Source organism: Geotrypetes seraphini, chromosome 7, assembly GCF_902459505.1.
Source record: "Geotrypetes seraphini chromosome 7, aGeoSer1.1, whole genome shotgun sequence".
In the NCBI taxonomy this organism is placed as follows: Eukaryota; Metazoa; Chordata; class Amphibia; order Gymnophiona; family Dermophiidae; genus Geotrypetes; species Geotrypetes seraphini.
Window position 1 is genome coordinate 118,922,585 of NC_047090.1, and position 25,004 is coordinate 118,947,588.

Sequence of the window (25,004 nt, forward strand, 5' to 3'; positions counted from 1 at the left end):
TCAAACAAGAACATGCCATCATGATTCTGATAGTTCCTTGGTGGTCCTGGCAACCTTTGTACTCCCGTCTACTTCAACTTAGCAGCAGGGAGACACTGTTTCTACCAGTTTTTCCCTCTATGCTTTCACAGAGTCAGGGGTCTCTACTTCATCTCAACCTGCAATCTCTACACCTTGTAAGGGAGGGGGCATTATTAGGGAAAACAGTAAATGTGGCCATTTTACATAAGGGAGGGAGGAAGGAAGGAAGGGGTCACTAACTTGGGACATAGGAAGAGAGGGAATAGAAAGAGACATAGGAAGAGAGGGAATAGAAAGGGACAATTGTTGGGCCTGAATGTGTGAGTGAGAGGGAAAGAGATGGTGCATATGGGGAAAAGAAGAGGATGAGTGAAGGATGAGTGAAGTACAGATGCATGGGGAATAAGATGAGAGGGAGAAATGTTGGATATAGTGGTGGAGAGGGAACAAAGGGATAGATTGAAGGGGATGCAAGGGGGAGGAAAGTTGGACATAGTGATGGAAGGAGAGATGTGGCATGGTGTTGGAGAGGGGTGATGGAAGAAAAGTGGGCATGGGGCTGGTAGGCAGTAGTGAAAAATGATCTGGGGATGAGAGAGGAAGAAAAGTTGGACTCATGGAGGGACAGAGACATATGTTGGTAGGGGAATGGAATGAGGTCTGGAGGAGAGGAAGCATGCAGAACGAAGGAAGAAAGAACTATTGGATGCACAGTCAGAAGGAAGTGCAACCAGAGACTCATGAAATCACCAGACAACAAAGGTAGGAAAAATGATTTTATTTTCAGTTTAGTTATCAAAAAGTGTCAGTTTTGAGAATTTATATCTGCTGTCTATATTTTGCACTATATTTGTCTATTTATATATAGTTGTTACTGAAGTGAAATTGCATATTTTAAAGTTATCTGCCTTGTCCTCTTTGAAAACCCCCCAAATATAAATAATTAAGTGTTATATTGTAATTATTAATGATATACTGATTTTAAAATGAATAAAGAACTTTGAAAAAAAAAAAGTCATCTGCCTTAACATCTTTGAAACCCCCCTGAATATAAATGATGATTAACATTTTCTTTGCGTACAGTGTGCTTTGTGTTTTTTTTTAATTTTGTGGTTACCATTCTGTATTAATAAGATTATATTTTGTGTATATGAAAAATGGATAGAAGAAATTGCATTACAATTAGTATTATTATAGGGGCGGAGTTTGGGTGGAGGTACTCAGTTGGTATTTTTTAAGCTTAGGGGGTACTTGGCTTGAAAAAATTGAGAAACACTGCTATAAAATACTGCAGAATCTTATCCAAATGAGAGTAGTACTTTCTAGTGCAATAGGTATGTAATTCTGGATGGTAGGGTATTCTCCCCATGCTTGCGAGCCGTGTAGAAGGAATCCACTCCAGCTTTTCAACACCTCTTTATTTTAGCTCTGCTACCCCCTTTATTTTTCCCTTCTGCACACAAACTGGAAGAAGTCTTTCTGACATGCTCTGTATATATCTGTATTTTTTTTTGTCTTTTTTTATGGTTTTTGGCTTTCAGTGCTCAGAGCTCCCTACTTTGGGTGTCAAGCTCTGCTTACATGGAGGAGAAGCAGACTGAGGTCTACAGGTGATGGGCCAATTCCTTTGTGGTACCTGTTAGCCAGCCTACAGAAACTTTTGTGGAGCTCGGGGTCCAATCACCTAGAAGCTTTGCTCGTCTACTGGGTTGAAGGGGCTTGAGCACAGGCTCTTGAGCATCTGTAGTGGGCTCAGTAGGGCTCTTCAGTGCGCCAACATGTATTTCTTCTGCCCTCTTTCATGTGTGTGGGTCCATGGTGGTTTGATGATCTGTCAGACTTCGGTCCAACTTGACAGCCCAAAGATTTCAGTGGAGGAACAGTCACACTGAAGTGGTGATTTCTTCTCCCAGATCCATCTACTTTAGGAGCTGAGGCAAACTGAAGTACAACCACAGCACAGGTCACAGTGAGTAAGGCTGTTATCCCAGGAGAAGCAGGCAGCATATTCTCACATATGGATGACATCATCCAGGGAGCCCCGGTATGGACAGCTACAAAAGTGCATTAGAAAGTTCACAACTGACCGCCCCGCGCATTTGCAAGTGCCTTCCTGACCGACGTAGTTGCGCGCCGCTCTTCAGTTCTTAGTTTTTCCGCAGAGCTAAGAAGTCATGCTACCTTGAATGATCGTTTGTTTTTCAGCTCTTGCCTTCCTGCTCACATGTTTAATTTTTGTTTGTATTTCTTTCCTTTCATATTCCTTTGGTTTTTTTTTATAAAAGGAGAACTTGGAATAATTTTTTCTTCCCTGTTTCTTTTCTTTGGGCATTTTGACGGCGGGGCCTCTTACCTCAGCCATTTGAGTTCAGTTTGGCTGAGGCAGTTTTCCTGTCCATGTCCCGCCCATTAACGGGGTTTAAAAAGTGCGTCAGGTGCCAAAGGATAATTTCTACCACCAACCCCACAACTGGTGTATACAGTGCCTTGACCCAGAACATCACATCAAGTCCTGCACACACTGTTCCACTCTTCAGAAGTACACCATTAAGAGCCGCATTCTGCAACAAGAGAAGTTGTTCGATGTTAGCATGGAGGGAGCTGATGCATCAACGTTGAAGACACCAACATTGTCTGATGCACCAACATCAACTCCATTGTCACAGGTCATCATGCCTTCTGGTAAGCCAGCTAAAAAGCCACCAGCTTCCCAGACGGGGTCGTAAGTCATAGCATCGAGTTCAATTATGCCGACCAAGCGAAGACCCACTATCGACTCGTTTCCAAATCGAGGGGTGCATCGTTATCCAAGTCATTCTCTCTGGAATGAGTTGCGGTACCATGCGGAGTATAGGGATATGTTTCAGCTCATTACCCTGATACTGACTCCTTTGGTACTGGCCAAGCCTAAGTGTCACACCACATGGGATGCCGCATCGTGCCTCCAGACACCGTTCCAGTTTGTTGAATCATTATTCTTCTCAACATTCTCAGTCTAGCAAGCGTTTTTGTAAGTTCAAACATGTTGCTTCCAAATGTCCAGAGAAATGTAAACATCCTGCATCGCTTTCCTTATTGGAATGACACCGTTCCATGGGACAGCATCGATCTCCATCACTGCTCATTGACTGATCTTCAAATGGATTCCAATATTGACGTTTCTTATTCGACCACAGAGGCTTATGACTCTCCTGAGCCACAATCTCCTTCTAAGACGACTTCTAGAGAAACATCCCTTAGAGCACAGGTGTCAAAGTCGGTCCTCGAGGGCCAGAATCCAGTCGGGTTTTCAGGATTTCCCCAATGAATCTGCATGAGATCTATTTGCATGCACTGCTTTCAATGCATATTCATTGGGGAAATCCAGAAAACCCGACTGGATTCCGGCCCTCGAGGAGGGACTTTGACACCCCTGCCTTAGAGAGAGACCTTCCTTCACTTGTTTCATTAAACAGTTGGGTAAGGATCTGTCTGTGAAGCTGGAGGCAGATTCCAAATATTGCTGAATTTTTAGAAACCATGGACTATGATCAGCCTCCCAAGGAACTTATTAAACTTCCTTTGCATGGGATCCTGATAGAAACCCTTCATAAAAATTGGGAATCTTTTCTCTCTGTTCCTGTTGCTCCCAGGAAACTGGACTGTCTCTACCGGATTATTCCCAGTCCAGGTTTTGACAAACCTGAACTGTCTCATCAGTCTTTGGTGATGGAGTTTACATTGAAAAAGTCTGCCCAAAGTTTACGTCTCAGTCCTGCTAGGTCAAGAAGGATGTACTATGGACAGGTTTGGGATACATCTTTATCAAAACTCCATGTTGGCAAATCAAGTCATTAATTACAACTTCTATTTCATATGCTACCTGAAACATCTAGTTAAGCAATTGCCTGCCTTTCAAAAATATCTTCCATCTCACCGAGTGAAGGCTTTCCGGCACATTGTTTGCACCCTTACTCAATTATGCATGTACATGGTTCAGTCTGCTTATGATGCCTTGTCTTCCAGGGCTTCTTCTATGTCTGTGGCCATGAGGAGATTAGCTTGGCTCAGGGTTGCCAACATGGATGTTAACTGCCAAGACCGGTTGGCCAACATCCCCTGCCTGTGAGATAAGCTTTTTGGGGACTCAATGGAGAATGCTATGCTAAAGTTCTGGGCCCACGAAAAATATTGTGATGCTTTGCTTAAACCTAAATCTAAGTCTTCCACAGCAAGACCATTCAAGCCCTCCTCTTCATATCAGAGGCGTTTTTCAGCCAAATCTTCTGCTCTGTCCAGGCTACAACAGAAGAAACAGAAGCAACAACGCCCTCAGAAACCTCAAGCATCTGCTCCTACTAAATCCACCCAGTCTTTTTGACTGGCTACTTGGGGCATTATTGCAATTCCTTTACATCAGTGGTCTCAAACTCACAGCCCGGGGGCCATATGCGGCCCACTAGGTACTATTTTGAGGCTCTCGGTATATTTATCATAATCACAAAAGTAAAATAAAACAGTTTCTTGATCATATGTCTCTTTAGCTATAAATTACAATATTATTAAGACTTAGCCAAAAGGAAAGATTTATAAACTATAAAGAGTTTTACTTCATGCAAAATTGTCATTTCTTTAATAAGACATTAACTATTTTTTCTGAGGCCCTCCAAGTACCTACAAATCCAAAATGTGGCCCTGCAAAAAGGGTTTGAGTTTGAGACCACTGCTTTACATCATCCTCTCCCTCAGCCAATCGGATGCCGTCTCCAGCTTTATTTTCATTGATGGGAGTTGATCACCTCAGACCTCTGGATTCTACAGATCATTCAAGAGGGTTACTCTCTTCATTTTATCACCGTTCCTCCACATCATCCTCCAAGAGAGTCTGCTTTGAACCCTCACCAGTCCTCCCTTCTTCAGGAAATAGATTGTTTTCTCCTCAATGCCATTGAGGAGGTTCCTGCGTGTCAGCAGAACCGGAGGGTTTACTCCCACTATTTTCTAATCCTGAAGAAGACAGAAGGACTCCAACCTATTTTAGATCTCAGAGCCCTCAACAAATTTCTTGTCAAGGAAAAATTTCAGATGATGTCTCTAGCCACTCTATATCCCCTCTTGGCTCAAAAGGATTGGTTATGCTCTCTAGATCTGAAGACAGCCTATACTCATATCTCCATTCATCTGGCATACAGGAAGTACCTCAGATTTCAAGTGGCACACCACCATTATCAATACAAAGTTCTGCATTTCAGCTTGGTATCTTCTCCCAGAGTCTTCACCAAGTATCTAGTTGTTGTGGCAGCGGCCTTGAGGTCTCAGGGCCTTCTTCCCCTTTCTAGACAACTGGCTCATCAAGGATCCTTCGTCTCAGGGTGTTCTCTTAGCGACGAATCAGACCATACTATACTATTTCTTCAGAGCTTGGGGTTCAAGATCAACTTCCCCAAATCAACCATCTCAAAAGCTCCAGTTCATCGGAGCTCTCCTCGACACTATTCAACTCAGGGCGTTTCATAAAAATAGCCTTACTGGGTCAGACCAATTGTCCATCAAGCCCAGTAGCCCTTCTCATGGTGGCTAATTCAGGTCACTAGTACCTGGCCAAAACCCAAGGTGTAGCAATATTCCATGGTACCGATAGAGGTCAAGCAGTGGCTTCCCCCTTGTCTTTCTCAATAACAGACTAAGGATTTTTCCTCCAGGAACTTGGCCAAACCTTTCTTAAAACCAGCTACGCTATCTGCTCTTATCAGATTCTCTGGCAACGCGTTCCAGATCTTAACTATTCTCTGAGATAAAAAAATTTCCTCCTATTGGTTTTAAAAGTATTTCCTTGTAACTTCATTGAGTGTCCTCTAGTCTTTGTAATTTTTGACGGAGTAAAAAATCGATCCACTTGTACCCGTTCTACTCTACTCAGGATTTTGTAGACTTCAATCATATCTTCCCTGAGCCGTCTCTTTTCTTCCTCAACAACGTCTCTTTTCTTCCTCAACAACGTCAAGACACCCTAATCCAACTTTATCAGATCGCCCAGCTTCAATCAATTTCAGTCAGGTGCATGATGGTTCTTCTGGATCACATGGCTTCCACAGTCCACGTGACTCCCCCTGCGAGGCTTTGTCTCTGGCTTCACATGGTCTCAGGCGCTTGACACACACTCTCAACACATTTCTGTTACTTTGTCTCTTCGGTCGCTTCATTGGTGGATGAACTCTTCCAAACTTTCCAGAGGTATTTTATTTCACATGCCTCATCATCAAAAAGTTCTGACCATGGATTTGTCAACCTATGCTTGGGGAGCTCATCTGGATGGCCTTCGCACTCAAGGTCACTGGTTCTCCAGTTAACAATGCTTTCACATAAATCTTATGGAACTCGGAGCGATTTACTATGTTCTCAGAGCTTTTCAGCATTTAATAGTCAATCATATCCTTCTAGTCCGCATGGACTATCAAGTCACCATGTACTATATAAACAAGCAAGGAGGGACAGGTTTCTCTCCTTCTCTGTCAAGAGGCTCAGAAGGTATGGCTTTGGGTGACTGCTCGCAACATCTTTCTCAAAGCAATCTATATTCAGGGGGGAAAAGAATGTCTTTGCAGACAAACTCAGCAAAATGCTTCAACCTCAAATGGACACTCAACTCAGCAGCTCTCCATTCCATCTTATCTCAATGGGGGACTCTTGAATTTGATTTGTTTGCATCCCCCCACAACAACAAGTTGCCCCAGTTGATGCTCCAGACTGTACGCTTTTCTTCTGGATTAGATGCACAAGTTTCTCTATACATTTCCTCCCATCCCTCTTAGTCTCAAGACACTTGTCAAAGCCAAGCAGGAGTTGACCACTATGATACTTATAGCTCCTCGATGGCCCAGACAGCCTTGGTTCTCCCTTTTACTTCAACTCAGTATCAAGGAGCCAATGTCTCTGCCAATTTTTCCATCTCTTCTCACACAGAGTCATGGTTGTCTTCTACATTCCAACCTTCAGTCTTTACACCTGACAGCTTAGTTCCTCTCGGGCTAAACTCAGCTGATCTTCACCTTTCTCAGTCTGTCAGGCTTATATTGGAAGCTTCCAGAAAACCGGCCACTCAGCAGTGTTATTAGCAAAAATGGAACCGTTTTTCTGCTTGGGGTGTCTTAAAGCAGGATCCAAAATCCATCTGTTTCCTCAGTTTTGGATTATCTCCTTCATTTGTCTGACTCGGCTCAAATCCTCATCCATTAGAGTCCATCTCAGTGCTATTGCTGCCTTTCATCAATCAGTGGATGATAAACTTCTTACTGCTCATCCTCTTATCTCCAGATTCACGAAAGGACTTTTCAGTGTCAAACCACCTCCAGTGGTTTGGTTTCTCAATGTGGTTTTTGCTAAATTGATGAAACCTCCATTTGAACCAATGTCTATGGCTCATCTCAAATTCTTTACTTGGAAAGTTGTCTTTCTCATTTCTTTCACTTCTGCCAGAAGAGTCAGTGAACTTCAAGCACTAGTGACAGACCCAACATTCAGTGTTCCACTATGACAAGGTTGTGCTTCGCCCTCATCTGAAGTTCCTTCCTAAGGTCGTCACTGAATTATTATTTTGATGTTTCAGTTGTTCAATTGCAATGTTTAACATGTTTGTTATATTTTCAGAACAGAACAGAGTTGTAGTTCAGGGAGTTTCCCCATACCCCTCCTTTGCATATGCTTTTATATAAGGCTTTTGCCTGCTTTGGTACAAACTGAAGGGGGCAGCAGAGCCCTATAGTACAGAATAAGGTATTAAAAAGCTGGAGTGGATTCCTTCTGCATGGCTTGCAAACATAGGGAGAATACCCTATTGTCCAGAATGACAATACCTATCTACTGGAAAAGATATTATCAAGGTAAGAACCTAATCTCTTTTTATGGGGGTGGCTTAAGAGACTAAAGAAAGGTGGTCATGAAAACTAAGAAATATACTCTTTATTTGGGGGTGTAGGCAGATCCCAGTTTATGGCTTGTGCGTCCCATCTCGCCGTTGTTGCTAAAAGTGCTGGCATTAGAAGTTGTGTACCTGCTGCCCCTCCGTCTAGTCATGCTGGATGAAATGATGTCTGATTATGTGGCCCTTGTGGATGGATATCTTGATGGATATCGGCAGAACCCACCTTCCCTACTTGGGAGCATGGAGGTAAGATATCTGTTTGTGGTCTAGGTTTCAGCAACCAAAGGAGCAGAGATGGCCAGGGAACAAAGGAAAGATGCTACAGTAAATGTACAGTGTAGATGAGCCTTTATTACAAAACAGCCTGACATGTTTTATTAAAAAGTACAATAAATCAAAATAAATATGTAATATTTGAAGAGATAAGTAAACTCATAAACAATCACTTAAAGTAAAATATTAAAATATAAAATGATAGTACACACAAATGAAATGATACTATATTAAGTCAATGAAAGCATATAAAGTATAATAAAGGATATTCAAAAATTTGTATATATACACAAAAATGTAAAAGGGAATATAAAAAAGAAGTAAAAGACTTACCTTCTTAACTTCATGTGAATGATGAATATATCAGAAGCATTCCTATGGTATTAAAAGATAAATTTAAAAAATCATTCCAGTGCTATAGGCAAGATATTCTAGACAAAGAGGGTTATGTCCCAATGGTCACATGCCATATGCAGAAAGGATCCTCTCTGGATTTTTTTTTCTGTGACTCTCTTCTACCCCACTAGGAATTCTAGCACTACCTGTAGTTTCTTACTTCTGCACACATGCCTGAAGGAGTGCTTTTATTCTGCTCTCCCCTGTTTCTCATTTTATTCAGTGTTTTCATCTCCTTTTCGGGTTTCTTTGTGCTCAGAGCAATTCTTCCGCTTCGCCTGCGTTGAGACACTCAGACTTTGGTCTGCAGCTGACAGGCCGATCACTGGTGGTACTTGATAGCCAGCCTGCATTGATTTCTTAGGAGCTCAGGGCCATCCCCACATTTTTCCTCCTACTGCCGAACAGGGGTTTGAGCTCAGGCTGTTAGGCATACCTGGGAGACTCAGCATTGTCTCGCAGGGTGCTGGCTGCATTTTTTTCTGCCTTTGCCCTTCCTTGAGCGCATCCGTCGGTCCGCTAGGGTAGAGGTATGTTCAAGCACTGTATCTAATAGGAAACCAGAAGATCAGCGTCGAAGAGGCATTATGAGCATGAGGCAGTGATTCTCTGAGTCCAGCTACTTTAAGATGGCTAAGGCAGATTGTAGCACATTTCCAGCACAGGTCACAGTGAGTAAGACTGTCAAAGCCTGTGAGGTAGATTGGGGTAGGAGGTTGTCTGAATTTAGCAGTTTTGAAGGTTTCTGCATGTCCCCCTGTATTCCTCCCCCTGAAAAATTCTGACTTGCTATATATAAAATTATTGAGATTATGGCGCAAATTTCTTGGCAGTAGCCCTCTTGGATTTTAACAATCTTTTTTTCAAAAGCTCCCTGCTCTTCCAATTTTGCCTCAAAAGTTGTTGGGATGGAGTCCTTGGGTTCTCCTATTGTGAATTCTTGCCAAAATTGTGCAAATTTAGCCCAAGAGTTTCCTTGTGTCACGTGGCGCAGCCAGGAGAGGTGGCAGCACAAAGCTCTCCCCTGACAAAATGCTCAGCTAGCTCATTGGGAGCGTCCTCCTTTCTTTTCAGGGCTCTGCAGGACTGAAAGTTCCGTGCGAATGGATGTGGACCTCCCGCAACCTAAGAAATGCAAGGTGAAGTCATCAAAGGGTGACTGCGCCTCAGGGTCTGGAGGCCTTCACAGATTTCATGAAATATCTGTGGAATGCATTTCAGAACAACCATTCTTCACCTGCACATTCCTGCTCTGCCTCAAACTTATCCTTTGCCAGCATTGTTTCTTTAGGCACAGCTACATCACAGTCAGCTGCTGTTCATGGGCAGGCCGACCTTGACCTGGGGGATACTTATGATGATGACCGGCTTGTTGACCTCTTGTTTTCAGGTGTTGCGTTTCCCATGGCAAGGGATCTGGGGCTGTATGCTGGATCTTCATATCCCTCAGAGGCTTTAGAACCAGTGGACGATCCCACGGTTCTGCATTTATTTAAATCTGCAGCTTTGCCAGACCTCATTTCGGAGTCTATGCAGGAATTGTATTTAGTCACTCTGCTGGCTATATTTATTTATTCAATTTTCTATACCATTCTCCCAGGAGAGCTCAGAACAGTTTACATGAATTTATTCAGGTTCTCAAGCATTTTTCCCTGTCTGTCCCGGTGGGCTCACACTCTATCTAGTTTACCTGGGGCAATGTATATGGTGTATATGGTATGTGATTGCAGTCTTCCACCTTTCCCTGGCATCCTGATATGAGCATTGTGATCTTGGATCATGGAACTCTCCAGAGGGTGCTCTTAAGGTTGTGAGAGCCATGCCTCATCTCTATCCTATGGCGCAGGAGTGCCAGCAGCTTCTTGGTCAGCCTAAGGTGGACTCTTAGGTAGCGCAGGTGACTAAGTGTACCTCACTTCTAGGGTGCTGTGATGCTCAAGGACATGCAAGACAGCCGGGTGGATGTGGTCCTCAGGAGGCTCTTTGAGGCAGCAGCTTTAGGCATAAAGGCTGCTTTGGCGGCATCCTTTGTCACAAGGTCTTGTCTGTCTCGGCTACGCACTTTGGAGAGTGAGGCTGTGGAGCTCTTTCCTCAGCTACTTGGGGGTGAGGGGTGGATTAAGTTGCTGATACCTTAAATGACTTTACGTAGGTCCTGGGTAAGGTTTCGGTGTATTCGATTTCTGCTCGCAGAATGCTCTGGATCACCATCACCAATGCTACACTGGCTGGGCTTCCCTTTAAAAGGCAATTATTGTTTGGCAAAGGCCTGAATGATCTCATGAATTCAGTGATGGACCGTCGCCCTAAGACCCTGCTTGACAGCAGATTTTGATCCTCTAGAGCAGGGGTGTCAAAGTCCCTCCGTGAAGGCTGCAATCCAGTCGGGTTTTCAGGATTTCCCTATGCATGAAATCTATTAGCATACAATGAAAGCAGTGCATGCAAATAGATCTCATGCATATTCATTAGGGAAATCCTGAAAACCCGACTGGATTGCAGCCCTCGAGGTGGGACTTTAATATCCCTGCTCTAGAGGTTCAGAGTGCTTCAATTCTTATGGCTGCAGGTGTTCCCGCCCATATTCCAGCTCCATGTCTCAAAGTTTCCCCAGGGGTACAGGCAGTAGTTCTTGGGACCCCGGCATGCCCAGCCCTCTGCCTCACGATCTGCGCCCTCTGCCAAGAAGGCTCAATGATGCCAGGCTGAGTGTTACCCCTCTCAGCGTTCCTGCAGGCCTGGGAACGTAGTTCATCTGACCAGTGGGTTCTGGATATTATTTTATCAGGCTACAAATTGGAAATTGCCCAGCATCTGATGGATTGATTCATGGACTCTCCCGTGGGGTGCCTGGACATAGCAGTCGGAGTGCAAGCCACTGTACGAAGATTACTGGATATTCAAGCCATAGAGCCGGTGCCGCCTGACCTCTCAGGCTCGGGCAGATACTCCATTTACTTTACTTTATCGTGCCAAAGAAAGGTTCAGACAATTGGAGGCCTATTCTGGATCTTACACACGTGACCTAGGCTCTCAGGTTTCCACACTTTCATATGGATACAGTAAGGTCTGTCATAGCAGCAGTGGCTCCAGGAGAGTTCCTTGCCTCTTTAGATCTCACAGAGTCTTACTTGAACATTCTGATTTTTCCAACTCACCACAAATTTCTGTGCTTTCATGTCTTAGAAAATCATTACCAATTCCCAGCTCAGCCATTTGGCCTTCTGATTGCAGTTGTGGCAGCTCACTTGAGGAAAACAGGTTTGCAAGTACACCTTTACTTGGACGACTGGCTGATTAGATCCTCCTCGTTTGCCAAGGGTCAGCGCACTGTTGATCAGGTGGTCTGGATCCTGGAAGACCTCAATTGGATTATGAATTACCCCCGCCAGGATCCTCTCTGTCCCCACCCATCCCCGTCAGGATCCTCTCCGTCCCCACCCGTCCCCTTCAGGATCCTCTCCATCCCCACCCGTCCTCGCCAGGATCCTCTCCGTCCCCATCCGTCCCCGTCAGGATCCTCTCTGTCCCAACCCATCCCCACAAAAAATTACCTCCATTCCCGTCCGTCCCCATAAAAATCAGCAATTGCAGCCGCGCGGCCGCAGGGCGTAGCCGAAGGGGCCACGTGGAGTCCAGGAGCCGATAGTGGGCAACTTTCATTTGGGGCACATAGACCCGGCTCGGATCCTGCTCCCTATTATTGGATCTAAGATGTTTATCCCATGTATGCTGCAGTGAGGACGTCGTTGAAGTTTTTCTTTTCTTAATAATGCCGAAAAGACGAGGAAGGAATACCGGAGGAGCCTCCCGGCGACCCTTAACCCCAGTGGTTACCATTGATGATTTTCTCCGACGCCTACAACGGGAACAAGAAGGGTCGGGTCCTAGCTCATTGGGGACACCGCCGGAGAGTAGTACGGTGGGTTCCCCTGAGCATGATATCACTCTTAGCCCCGACGTTAGGACGCCACCCCTTCAACCGACGCCGCAAGCTGCCAGCTCCCCACGGGACCAGAATCCACCTGAGGAGGTGGGTTTTTCTTTGTCCACAGAGGCTAGTATGGAGGGCTCGCCGAATATGACAACGCAGACCTACAGTCACACTCGAAGCATTATGGGACTTGGTGGTGAATTTGGGGAATTCCATAAATCCTCAAATAAAAAGTTTGGATAAAGAATTAAAAGAACAAAAGGAAGAAATAAAAGTTTTAAAGCAGGATATGTTACAATTTAAAACAGAGACACAAAATACAAATAAGGAGCTAATGCTATTGAAACAAAATCAAGATATGTTGGTTAAAGATAATATATTACTCAGGAAAAAGTTGGAAATACAGGAGAATAATGGTCGAATAAATAATTTGAGATTTATAAATTTTCCAAAGATCCTGTCAACTTCTCCTAGAGAAATGGTGAAAAGATATTTTATGGAAATTTTGGAAATTCCTGAAAACTCCTTACCTCCTCTTTACAAGAGTGTATTACCTACCTGCTAAGCCCCAATTCAAAGAAGAAAACATTGAGGAACCCCGGAAGAGGTCATTGGACATTTCGGCAATACTGGAACAATCAGATAGAGAGCTGGCTGTTCCAGCTATTCTCTTGTTGTCTGTTGCTTTGGCTCCAGACAAAGATTGGATATTAAAACTTTTCTTTAAAAATAGGTCCAAAGACTTCCTGGGGCAGCACATTCAGATTTTCCCTGATGTCTCTAGAGAGACTCAAAAAAGAAGGAAATAATTTTTAATTCTAAAACCTGGAGTGACTCAAATAGGGGGTAGTTTTTTCTTGAGATATCCATGTAAATGTGTAGTTAGATATTTATCATTGAAGTATATATTTACGGAGCCATCTCAATTGATTAGTTTTCTCTCAATGAAACGTCTTGAAAAAGGAATAACAACGTCCATGGGAAATTAGCTCCCTGCACTTTAGTCAGACAAGGATTTTTCTTAATTAATTTGAATTATATATGTTCTGCTCTTAATAGTGGATCCAATAATATTGAGGACTAGTGTGAGATCAGCTAGATTAGTATTTCCTTGTAGTAAATATTAATTTTGGAATTTTAGTTTAATATGTTGTTTGATCTCACTTTACTCTACAAGATGTATATGCTTGGAAATATTGTAAAATTTTATAAAAAAAAAAATAAAAATCAGCAATTACTTCTGACAGGATCATCAATTCCACAGTTTCTTTTGTGTTTGCGCTGCTATTTTCCTTGTGTTATCTCTTTGGTGGAACCCTTTTTTTGTTTTCTGTTCAGGTAATTAACTTATAAACCCCCTCTTTTAGTAAGGCTGACGTGTCCATTATATTATATGGATGAACCCTTCTTCCAAAGCCTACCCCCATGGGAGTCCCGTGGGCCAGAGGGGAGTCCCCGTGGGAGTCCTATGGGTTAGGGGGGATTACCGCGAGACCCCCGCAGACCTATTCTGCAGTCCCCCTCCCGGCGCTTCAGCCGTGAACATAGAATAGAAATATTGTTAAGCAATTCGGCCTTTATCAGCTTCTAAATATTTCTCCCCTTCACTTTTGAGTCTCACAATGCCTCTTTTGCATTTCTTTCTTTCACTGATATATCTAAAAAATGACTTGTCTTCTCTTTTTACCGTGTCAGCTATTTTTTTCTTCAATTTGTATCTTTGTGTTCCTGACTACTTTACCAACCTCTCAACTTTTCCAGATATTTTTGCCTGTCTTCCTTTTTCTCCAAACTTTTGTAGTTTATGAAAGCTAACCTCTTATTCCTTACCTTCTTGTCTACTACTTTTGAGAACCAAAGCGGCCTTCTTTTCCTCTTACTTTTACTTACTTGCCACACAAAATGTTCGTCGCCCTTACAATAATTCCTTTCAGTTTTGCCCACTGCATTTCTACTCCTTCCAGCCATTCCCATCCAGACAATAATTCCTTGACGTAATCCACCATCCGAACAAAGTTTTTTAAAAGTCCAGAACCTTTACTTTTGAATGAGCCGTCTCTATACCCATCTTAATATTAAACCGTACCATGCAGTGATCACTGGATGCCAGATGATCACCCACTGTAACATCAGAAACACTTTCCCCGTTTGTAAGCACTAAGTCCATTATGACCCCATTCCACATGGATTCCATTACCAACTGTTGGAAAAGTTCTCCTTGTAGAGAATCCAGGATCTCCCTACTTCTAGAAGACCCTGCAATAGGGATACCCCAATCAATATCCGGCATGTTAAAATCCACCTATTAGTAAAACTTCCCCCACTTCTTCCATCTGTGAAGGAGGCCTGTATATTTATTTAAGCATTTATATACCACTTTAGTCTAAGTGGTTTACATTCAGGCACTCAAGCATTTTTCCCTATCTGTCCTGGCAGGCCCACACTATCTAATATACCTGGGGCAATGGGGGATTAAGTGACTTGCCTAGGATCAGCAGTGTGGGATTTGAACCAACAACCTCAGGGTGCTGAGGTGGCTCTAACCACTGCACCACACACTTCGGCCTTGTTCGTCAATGAATTCATTCTGCCGCGTTACCGATGACGGCATCAGTAACGGTGCAGAGTGAATTCACGGGCGGACAAGGCTGAAGCAGCCTGTTTAGAGTGCTGCCGGCCCAACGCTGCTTAGGGAGGTATGTACTAGGGCTCATTCGTGTTGGCGGGGTTCGGGAGGGAGGGAAGGATGGGGGTTTGGCTGCACGGCGGGTATGGGTGCTTGGGGGGGAGTGCGGTACTTGCTCAAGGGTTCTGCTGCACAAGGTACGGGAGGAAGGGGAACTGCCGGCAAATCCTGAGACTAAGGCTTATTTTTGGGGTAGGTTTTATATTAAGACCTACCCCAAAAATCTTGCTAGGGCTTATTTTCAGGGTAGGCCTTATTTTCAGGGAAACACAGAAGGTGCTTTCTTTTATTACAACTTTCTTTTGTTTTGTTTAGTAGTGGTTTTAAAAGCATTGTTGTTTGATGCTGCATTTATAGCAGAACAGATTTATGTAGTTTCAGGGTTTTTTTCCCCTCCCCTCTCTTATGTTTGCACTCTTAAGACTCACTTGAAGCTTTAGTACCAATTGAAGGGGAGGAGCTCATTCCAGAGTGATGCAAGGTGAAGCATGAAAACAAACAGTAGGCTCTCTACACTCCTCCCTCAATATTCGTGGGGGTTAGGGGCAGAGCCGGCCTGTGAATATTGAAAATTCAAGAATAACTTTTGGGCCGACTCTGACCCACCCCCACTTCCCTCCCGCCTTCCCCCCAGCATCCTGGACTTTACCTGGTGGTCTAGCAGTCTTTCGGGGCAGGAGTGATCTTCTTACGCACCTGCCCTGTGCAGATAACTCATCCAAAATGGCTGCCGTGAGTTCCTGTTGTAGTCTCGAGAGACTACGATGGGAACTCACGGCAGCCATTTTGGATGAGTGATCTGCACGGGGTAGGTGCTTAGGAAGATTGCTCTTGCCCCGAAAGACCACTAGACCATCAGGTAAGGTCCGGGAGGCAGGAGGGAGATGGGGGTGATTCCGGTTTTAGGAAATTGCGAATAATAGAAATCATGAGTCCTAAAACTGTGAATTGGGAGGGGGGAGTGTACAACACTCATAATTAGTGGGGGTTAAAACCCAATGGTCAAGACTACCTGTCACATTTACAATAAAGAAGAATAGCAAAGTAAGGAACATAATCTTTCTTTTACACAGCTGCGCATCTGATTAGTATCACACTGAATGTGAAGAAAATCATACTGTTCCTAAGGGCTTCTTCACATACAACTTTCTAATCCATAGTGCATCTTCATAAAAGGAACCCTAAACTAAAACGGGAAGTTAATTTTAAAGGGATTACCGTATTTTCGCTCCATAAGACGCACCCTAGATTTAGAGGAGGAAAACTAGAAAAAGACCGATTCTGAACCATATTCTCCCTGCCAGGCTCTACACCCACCCAACAATCCTTGCCAAGCTCTGCACCCTGTCCCCCCTCCCTGCCAGGCTCTGTACCCTGTCCCCCCCTCTGGTGGTCTAGTGGTAGGCCGAACAGGAGGGATCTGTCCCAGCTGACTAACAATTTTTTCGTCCCCAGTACCTTTTTAAATCATCCCCCTGTACCCCCTAGTACTTTTAAATTTAAATCTTTTTTATTAGAAATTAAAAAATATGGAATACAAAGAATGCAAGAATATATGAAATCATCTAGTAGAGGTTACAGGAAGTACCCTAACCCCATCCCACCCTCCCACCCCTCCCTCTCTTATGATCAAGCAATTTGTATTGAGGAGAAAAATTACAAGCAGAAGAACAGTATACAAAATACACAACAGTGGTAACAAGATCAGAAAAGTGACAATCACAATATCAGATATTCACAATGTTACAACTACAATATCTCCCATCTCCCAAAAGCAACAAGAAAATCTCTCCCCCATGTCAACCACACATCTATGTGGTATCAATGCTGGAACTAGCCAAGGCCCTGGTTCCTGAGAGACCCCAGCCCTCAGGGGAGGAAACAAGAGGCATTGAAACCCCAGACACAAACAATGGGGGGAAAAAAGGAAGAAAGGTCTGTCTTCCACAGTGGAAGCCCTGACCATAGGACAGGCAGAAAAATCTTTAATCTCCAGAATCTTTCATCTCTAGTCCCCCCTTTCATCTCCGGTCCACCCCACCGGTACCTTTTTTAATAGACGGCTGTCCTATTTTTGTGGCGCACTGGTCAAGAGCGTGGAAGTCAGGCACGAGCTCTCTGTGCTCCTGCCTGGCCCCGCGCTGCTATCTGAATGGCTGCTGTGAATGCTCGCGAGTTACGTGAGAACTCAGGGCAGCCATTCAGATAGTGGCGCGGGCCCAAGCCGGGAAGCTTGCACCTGACCTCCACGCTCCTGACCTGTGCGCCGTAAGCGAGGGAGGGATACATGCTGGACCTCCAGGTACTATGATGGTGGTGGCGGGTGGGTGTTTTAAAACGTTATGGAGTTGTTTTTTAAAATTGTATCTTAACTGCATAAGATGCACCAAGATTTCCACCCACTTTTGGGTGGAAAAAAAAAGTGCATCTTATGGAGCGAAAAATACGGTATTTGTCTTTTCATAGTAGGCATCAGATGTATGTATTTTTTTTGTTTTGTTTTAAAAGCTTTTAATGACAAATTTGACACTTTAAGTGTGCTATTAAGGAGCTAGACTTTTCCTTTTTATTTGCAGTACGTGATTTCTGTCTTGTGTTGTTCAATATATATCAATGAAAATGTTAAAAATATTTTAATGGAAATTATTTCTAAGGTATGCTTTGTGATCTTCCCAGAATATTCTTTATACTCATTGAAATATTCCTTTTTAAATAGTTGTATAGCATGGAGTTGCCAGAGGAGTTGCTCCACCTGACTGTATTGCAGGAAATGCGCAAAAAGAAAGCTGTAAAGGAATTCAAAATGAATGAGAGAGGTCTCCTGATTCGATCCCACAGCCTTGGACGAGAGGAGACACAGGAACTTATGCATGCAACAAACTTCCAGAGCCATGGTGGGGCCAGCAACAGTGCAAACTTTGAAGGAGAGGTACTGGTAAAAAAACCTGTAGTGTTGAAAGAGAAACTCTTCCTAGAGCATGGAGTATGGGTTTCTAAGAGTTGCAAAGAAAATGAAGCTGTTTCTAGCACAGATGGACAGTTGCAAAAAGTTTTGCATAATGCGAAGGCAGATTTCTCAATTCAAGAGCAAATGGAGAAGATGATGGTGAAAGATAATGATGAAGCCAAGGAACAGAGTACAGTGTCTGGTGCCATCCCTTTAGTAGTGTGTAGTTCTCTTGGTGGTTCATTTCAGGCTTTGAAAAAGCCAGTGTGTTCTTCATTGCCTACTTATCCTAGCATCCTGCCAGAAGGGAATCTTGGCTCCTTTCATTTGCTTCGACCACCAAGAGTACATGATCCCGCAGTTCACTTTGGTCAGCCTCTGCAACTGGGCATCCGTATGCCTGCTCCAGTTTAAGGATCTTCAGATCTGTATCACGTGTGCATATGAATACATTTATACTGTGGAAAATATATTTTAGACAAGATATAATTTAAAGCAAATAATGAAGCATTAATTTTCCTTGGCTCTGGATTCATGTTTGGCTATATTTTTTTCTCTTTACTTGGGAATTGTTTTGAAGAAAAAGTAGTAGAATTCATTGAAGCTTTTTAAAAACTTTTTTGTTTTTAAATCTTTTTTTTATAAATGTAGGGGCCCTTTTACTAAAGGTTAACATGTGCTAATCAGTATTCCAGTGCAATAGAAATGGTATGATGAACCTTAGGTACTCTGTCCATTCTTGCGAACATACTACAGAAAGATGTCAGTCGCAGCTTTTGAAACCTCCTTCTCCCAGGAGTCTGCTGCCCCCTTCAGTTTCTCTTTTTGCAGGCAAGCATGAAAGGTGTCTTGATCTGCTTGCTTGTCTTTGTTTTGTCCATATCCCACCCCATTTTATTTTAATTATTTTAACCTGTTATTTTAGCATTGTAAACTGACCAAATACTTGCTGATAGCCGGTCCATCAAATTGTAAATAAACTTGGAAACTTGGTTTATTTATTTTTTATTTTGCAATAGTCTTGCGGGTTTTTTTGCTCTAGTCATGGTATTTTTCATGAAATTAGAGATCCTTTTTGATAAAGATCTACACTGTGTGGAGAGCAGCAGATTTTAAATTTGCAACCGACAGGGTCTGTTCCTCTGATGATTGCTTGCCCCTTTGACTTCTTCAGGGGTTGGAGCACAGGCTATTCTAGGCGCTAACTTCTCTTCAGGGCACTCACGATGTTGGCTGCGTTTCATCTCCCCCCTCCCTTTTCCTGAGAGGTTTGGGGGGATTTGAGGGTTGGTCCGTGGAGGTCCGACTGACAGCCCAAAGATCCCAGTGAGTGACTGGAAGCAGAGGGCCTCTGCTAAAACAGCTACACCTAAGAGGAGCTAAAGCAGGCAGCAGCAGCAGCAGCACCATTTCCCCAGTACATAGTCTGTGAGTAAGGCAGAAGGAAAAATCAGTTGGGGGGGGGGGTCTTCAAAAGCTGTTTTTAACTGTTTCCACAGCTATGGCCTTGGTTCCCCTTCCCAAAAAACCTGTTGTTGTAAGCTGTTTCTAAGCACTAAAATTCACCAGTGGTGGCCATCTTTGATTTTCCTTTTTCTAAGTTCTCAGACTTATTCCAAACACCTCATTTTGCTTCTAAATTGTCAGAGATGAAGTCTTCTGACTCTAATACCCCTATATCATGCCTTGTTTGTGAAGGATGGGTGGCGGAAAAGCACCCTTGTGCCATGTTCAGTGTCAAGTGAAGTGGGGAGGCGGGAACTTCACGTTTAGCTCCCACATGGCCTCTGGGGCATGGCACACGGCTTTATACATAAGTATGGATTAATGATTGAAAGCCAACATGGATTTAGTCAAGGGAAATCTTGCCTCACCAATCTACTGCATTTCATTGAAGGGGTGGATAAAGTAAGCTGGTTGATATTGTGTATTTGGATTTTCAAAAGGCATTTCAAAGTACCTCATGAAAGACTTCTGAAGAAATTAGAAAGCCATGGGATAAGTAGGTAATGTCCTATTATGGATTAAGAACTGGTTGAAAGACAGAAAAAAAGAGAATAGGTTTAAATGGTCAATATTCTCAATGGAGAAGGATAAATAGTGGGGTTCCCCAGGGGTCTGTGCTGGGACCACTGCTTTTATTTATTTATTTAATTTTATAAACTTTATTGAACCATATGAAGCAAAATAAAAAAAAAGATTAAATTACATCAAACAATGGCAAAAGGACAGAAAAGTACAATCAACATAACACCATGGATCCTCTTATGATTTACTGTAGCTTTTCAGTACATGGTTAGACAGGGACCGCTGCTTTTAAACACATTTGTCAGTGATCTAGGGATGGGAATAACTAGTGAAATAATTTTTATTTTTTTTTATTTTTTATTCATTTTCAAAATTACATATATTCAATCACATTAATAATAAACATATCACTTACAGGCTATCATTTGCACATTACATAAATTCTTATCCCTCCCCCTTCCCACCCCTCCCTACCATATATTCTATTATAATATAAATATGTATTAATAAAATATCCCCACCCTACCTAATTAAACTGATAAATTTAAGGGAAACAATTTCAACACTAGTGAAATAATTAAATTTGCTGATGACACAAAGTTGCTCAATTGCAAGAGGTCTATGAAAAATTGCAAGGGGATCTTTTGAGACTGGGAGAGTGGGCGTCAATATGGCAGATGATGTGTAATGTGAGCAAGTGGGATATGATGCATGTAGGAAAGAGGAATCTGAACTGTAGCTATGTGATACAGGGTTCCATGTTAGGAGTCACTGCCCAGGAAAAGGATCTAGGTGTCGTTATTGAGGATATGTTAAAACACTCGCTCAATGTGCAGATGAAAATGTTATAATGCCCTTGAATTGCTCTATGACCATATCTCAAAAAAGATGTAGTGCAGTGTATCTCAATTTTTTTTAACTCCAGCACACTAAACCGAGCAAATGTTTTCCATTGCACATTTTAATTGAATTTATAAAATTGCAAAAACCAACAAAAAATTACATTTTTAGAGTTATTTATTTAAAGTTCTTTAAGCTGTGTATGGGTAATTGGACCCATGCTCTTCAACATCTTTATAAACATGGTACGACGAGTGAGGTGATTAAATTTGCGGACGATACAAAGTTATTCAAAGTAGTGAAGACACAGGGGGATTGCGAAGATCTACAAAATGACATAATCAAGCTCGAGAAATGGGCATCGACATGGCAAATGAGGTTCAACGTAGATAAGTGCAAAGTGATGCATGTTGGTACCAAAAATCTCATGCACGAATACAGGATGTCCGGGGCGGTTCTTGGAGAGACCTCCCAGGAAAGAGACTTGGGAGTTCTGATTGACAAGTCGATGAAGCCGTCTGCACAATGCGCTGTGACGGTAAAAAGGGCGAACAGAATGCTAGGAATGATGAAGGGGATCACGAATAGATTGGAGAAGGTTATCATGCCGCTGTACTGGGCCATGGTGCGCCCTCACCTGGAGTACTGCGTCCAGCACTGGTCGCCGTACATGAAGAAGGTCACGGTACTACTCGAAAGGGTCCAGAGAAGAGCGACTAAAATGGTTAAGGGGCAGGAAGAGTTGCCGTACAGTGAGAGATTGGAGAAACTGGGCCTCTTCTCCCTGGAAAAGAGGAGACATGATCAAAACATTCAAAATACTAAAGGGAATAGACTTAGTAGATAAAGACAGACTGTTCACACTCTCCAAGGTAGAGAGAACAAGAGGGCACTCTCTGAAGTTGAAAGGGGATAGATTCCGTACAAACGTAAGGAAGTTCTTCGCCCAGAGAGTGGTGGAGAGCTGGAACGCTCTTCCTTAGTTTGTTGTAGGGGAAAACACCCTCCAGGGTTTCAAGACTAAGCTGGGACAAGTTCCTGTTAAACTGGGATGTACGCAGGTGAGGCTGGACTCATTTAGAGCACTGGTTTTTGACCTAGGTGCCGCCGCGTGAGCAGACTGCTGGGCAGAATGGACCACTGGTCTGACCCAGCAGCGGCAATTTTTGTGTTCTTATGTTCTTAACTAAAGTAGATAGAATAAAATTGCTAATCAATGTGATGGATGTGCGTGTTTTTGAGTGCAAATTAACTCAAAACGTGGCTTGATAGTCAACAAGGAAATACGCATTTCATCATTTCTGTCTGCAGTTGTTCTCTTTATATCCGATTTTATTTTCTGTCAGAGCTGAAAATCCAAGTTTGCAAAGATAGGAACATCTAAACGGTAACAAAGCCTTGATTGCTTTTTTGCTCAAATTAGGATAACTACTGCATAAAAAATAAAATTACTTGCTGCTAGTTTTCAAGGAACAATCATGTCAAAGAATGATGCTTGTCTGGGCAGTTGTATCCTTATGCACACAGATGTACATTACATTGACATACTCTTGCACATACGATGTATATGTCATCTATTCTAGTGTATACGTATGAAAGGAAATTTTAAAAATAAAGTAAAATTCTGGAATGGAAAGAGTAGATGTGAATCACTTGTTTACTCTTTCCAAAAATACTAGATATAGGGGACATGCAATGAAGCTACTAATTAGTAGATTTAAAACAGACCAGAGAAACTATTTCTTCATACAATGTGTAATTAAACTCTGGAATTCATTGTCGGAGAATGCAGTGAAATCGATTAGCTTAGCAAGATTAAAAAAAAGTTTGGAAAATGTCCTAAAAGAGAAGTCTATAGGCCATTATTGAGATGACTTGGAGAAACCCATTGCTTATTCCTAGGATAAGTAGCATAAAATCTGTTTTACTACTTGGGTTCTAGCTAGTTTCTTGGGACCTGGGTGGACCACTGTTGATGGACCTTTGGTCTGTCCTATTATGGCAGTTCTTATGTTTGAGCCTGTTGGAGTGAAAATTTCCCTAGGAGCCCCAGAAATGCGGTACGGTGCACTGAACTGATAGAGGCTCTGCAGCCAAACAAGAGGAGTCTTCTCCCTTCTAAAGGGGAAGAAAAGTTGCTTACTAAGGCTTTTACCTCAGAGTTCATTAATCTGCTCTGGCAGGCATATACGCACAACCAAAATATGCAATTTAGGGCTGCTGAAAACTGACCCTCTGTGCACACTAGTGCTGCCCAATTCACGATTTGAATCGATTTACCACACAAAAAAATTGGTCTCCAGATTCGTTGAATGACCCTCCCCCCTCGCCCCTAAAGCAGAAGCGGCAGCGCTGCCTTTTGCTGGCCTGCCGCTCCTGCTTTAGAGGGCGAGTGAGGAGGGTCAGTCGGAAAGTGGCTTCTCTGCTAGTGCCAGCTTCCCCGCAGCAACTTATCTAAATTCAGTAGCCTGCCCTGCAGAAGAAGATAGCCGCTGGCTCTACCGATCTTTGTAAGCTGCAATACGACGTCCGAGTCGTCTTCTCTGCCGCGGTCCCGCCCCTTCTCTGACATCAGAGAAGGGGGGCGGGACCACGGCAGAGAGAAGACGACTGGGACATCGTATGGCAGCTTACAAAGATCGGTAGAGCCAGTGGCGATCTTCGCAGGGCAGGCTGCTGAATTTAGATAAGTTGAACATGCAGGCCTTCCGGGGGACGGGGATATAGTCCTTTGTGGGAAGGGGGGTGCAGGCCTTCTGGGGGGAGGGGGGTGTAGTCCTTTGGGGGGTGCAACCTTCAGAAGGGACAGGCAGGCCTTCAGGGGTGGGGTGCAGGCCTTCGGGGGGGGGACAGGCTGGCCTTCAGAGGTGGGGTGCAGGTTTTCAGGGGTGGGGTGTAGGCCTTCAAGTGGGTGCAGACGTTCAGGGGAGGAGGCCCTGGTGTAGAAGTACATGGAGGGAGGGAGGGAAGAGGAGGGGTTCAAAGAGACGTGCATATGCCGGACTTTGAGGGGAAGAAATAATGGGTCTAAAAACAGAGGAGAGGGAGAGAGATGTTAGACAATGGGATTTAGGGATGAAAGGAACAGAAGGAGAGATGGTGGACCCTGGAGTGGTGGGGAAGTAGGGAGAGATGCTGGATGAAAGGGTAGTTAAGAAAACGTGGATCTGTGGAGGGAGACGAAAAAAAGGAAAGATGCCAGACCTCCGGGGGAGAGAAGGGAAACGGAAGGGGAGGACAGAGATGGCAGATGAATGGTTAGCATGGAGAAAGAAGAAAGAAGGAGACCCTGGCAAGCAAGTTATCAGAAGACAACCAGAGCCTGGGATCAACAAGATTTGAATAATGACCAGACAACAAAAGGTAGAAAAACTAATTGTATTTTCTGTTTTGTGATTACAATATGTCAGATTTGAAACGTGTATCCTGCCAGAGCTGGTGTTAGACCGCAAACGTGAGCTAGGATTTAACAGAGAGGAAAAGTCTTTTTGTTTCTTTATTTTGTTTACACCACGGTCCCAGTGTGGTTAGGAGAGGGCAAAGAGGGTGAAGAGACTATAAAAGGGGTGAAGAGACTATAAAATAAACCCACCAGGATGTTTTAAAAAAACACCGAATTGGGCAGGAAAATCAAATCGAATCGAAAAATCGATTCAATAGGCTGAATCAAATCAAAATTTTTTTTTCCTGAATTGGGCAGCTCTAGTGCACACCTCTAAGAATCCTCAGAGCACTGCCAGACATTATTACTGATTCTCTTTGTGAGCTCAGGATTGACCCGCCTCATCCTCAGTCATCTCAGTGTTCTTTTTTGAGCGGAGTATGATCTTAGCCCATGTCCCTTTTGTGGCACCCAGACATGAAACTCCTGATTACAGAGCCCTGGGAAGTCCTGGAAGGCGTCCTCAAAGGGGTGAAAGCCATGACTAGGCTGTATCTTATGAATCAATGAGTTCCAACAAAAGTTTACTATGTAAAA

The 25,004-nt window shown here is 43.4% G+C and overlaps 1 protein-coding gene across 5 annotated transcripts in view; it reads left to right on the forward strand.

Annotated features, from left to right (window-relative positions):
• EXD1 (exonuclease 3'-5' domain containing 1) overlaps positions 1 to 18,680 on the forward strand; it is a 172,490-nt gene extending 153,810 nt beyond the window's left edge. For all 5 annotated transcript variants that reach the window (XM_033952674.1, XM_033952673.1, XM_033952676.1 and 2 more), the window contains 2 exons: positions 7,976 to 8,167; positions 17,927 to 18,680. In XM_033952674.1, coding sequence (XP_033808565.1) covers positions 7,976 to 8,167; positions 17,927 to 18,571 — 837 coding nt within the window. In that variant the 3' untranslated portion in view covers positions 18,572 to 18,680. The remainder of the gene's footprint in view (positions 1 to 7,975; positions 8,168 to 17,926) is intronic.
• The last annotated feature ends 6,324 nt before the right edge of the window (positions 18,681 to 25,004 follow it).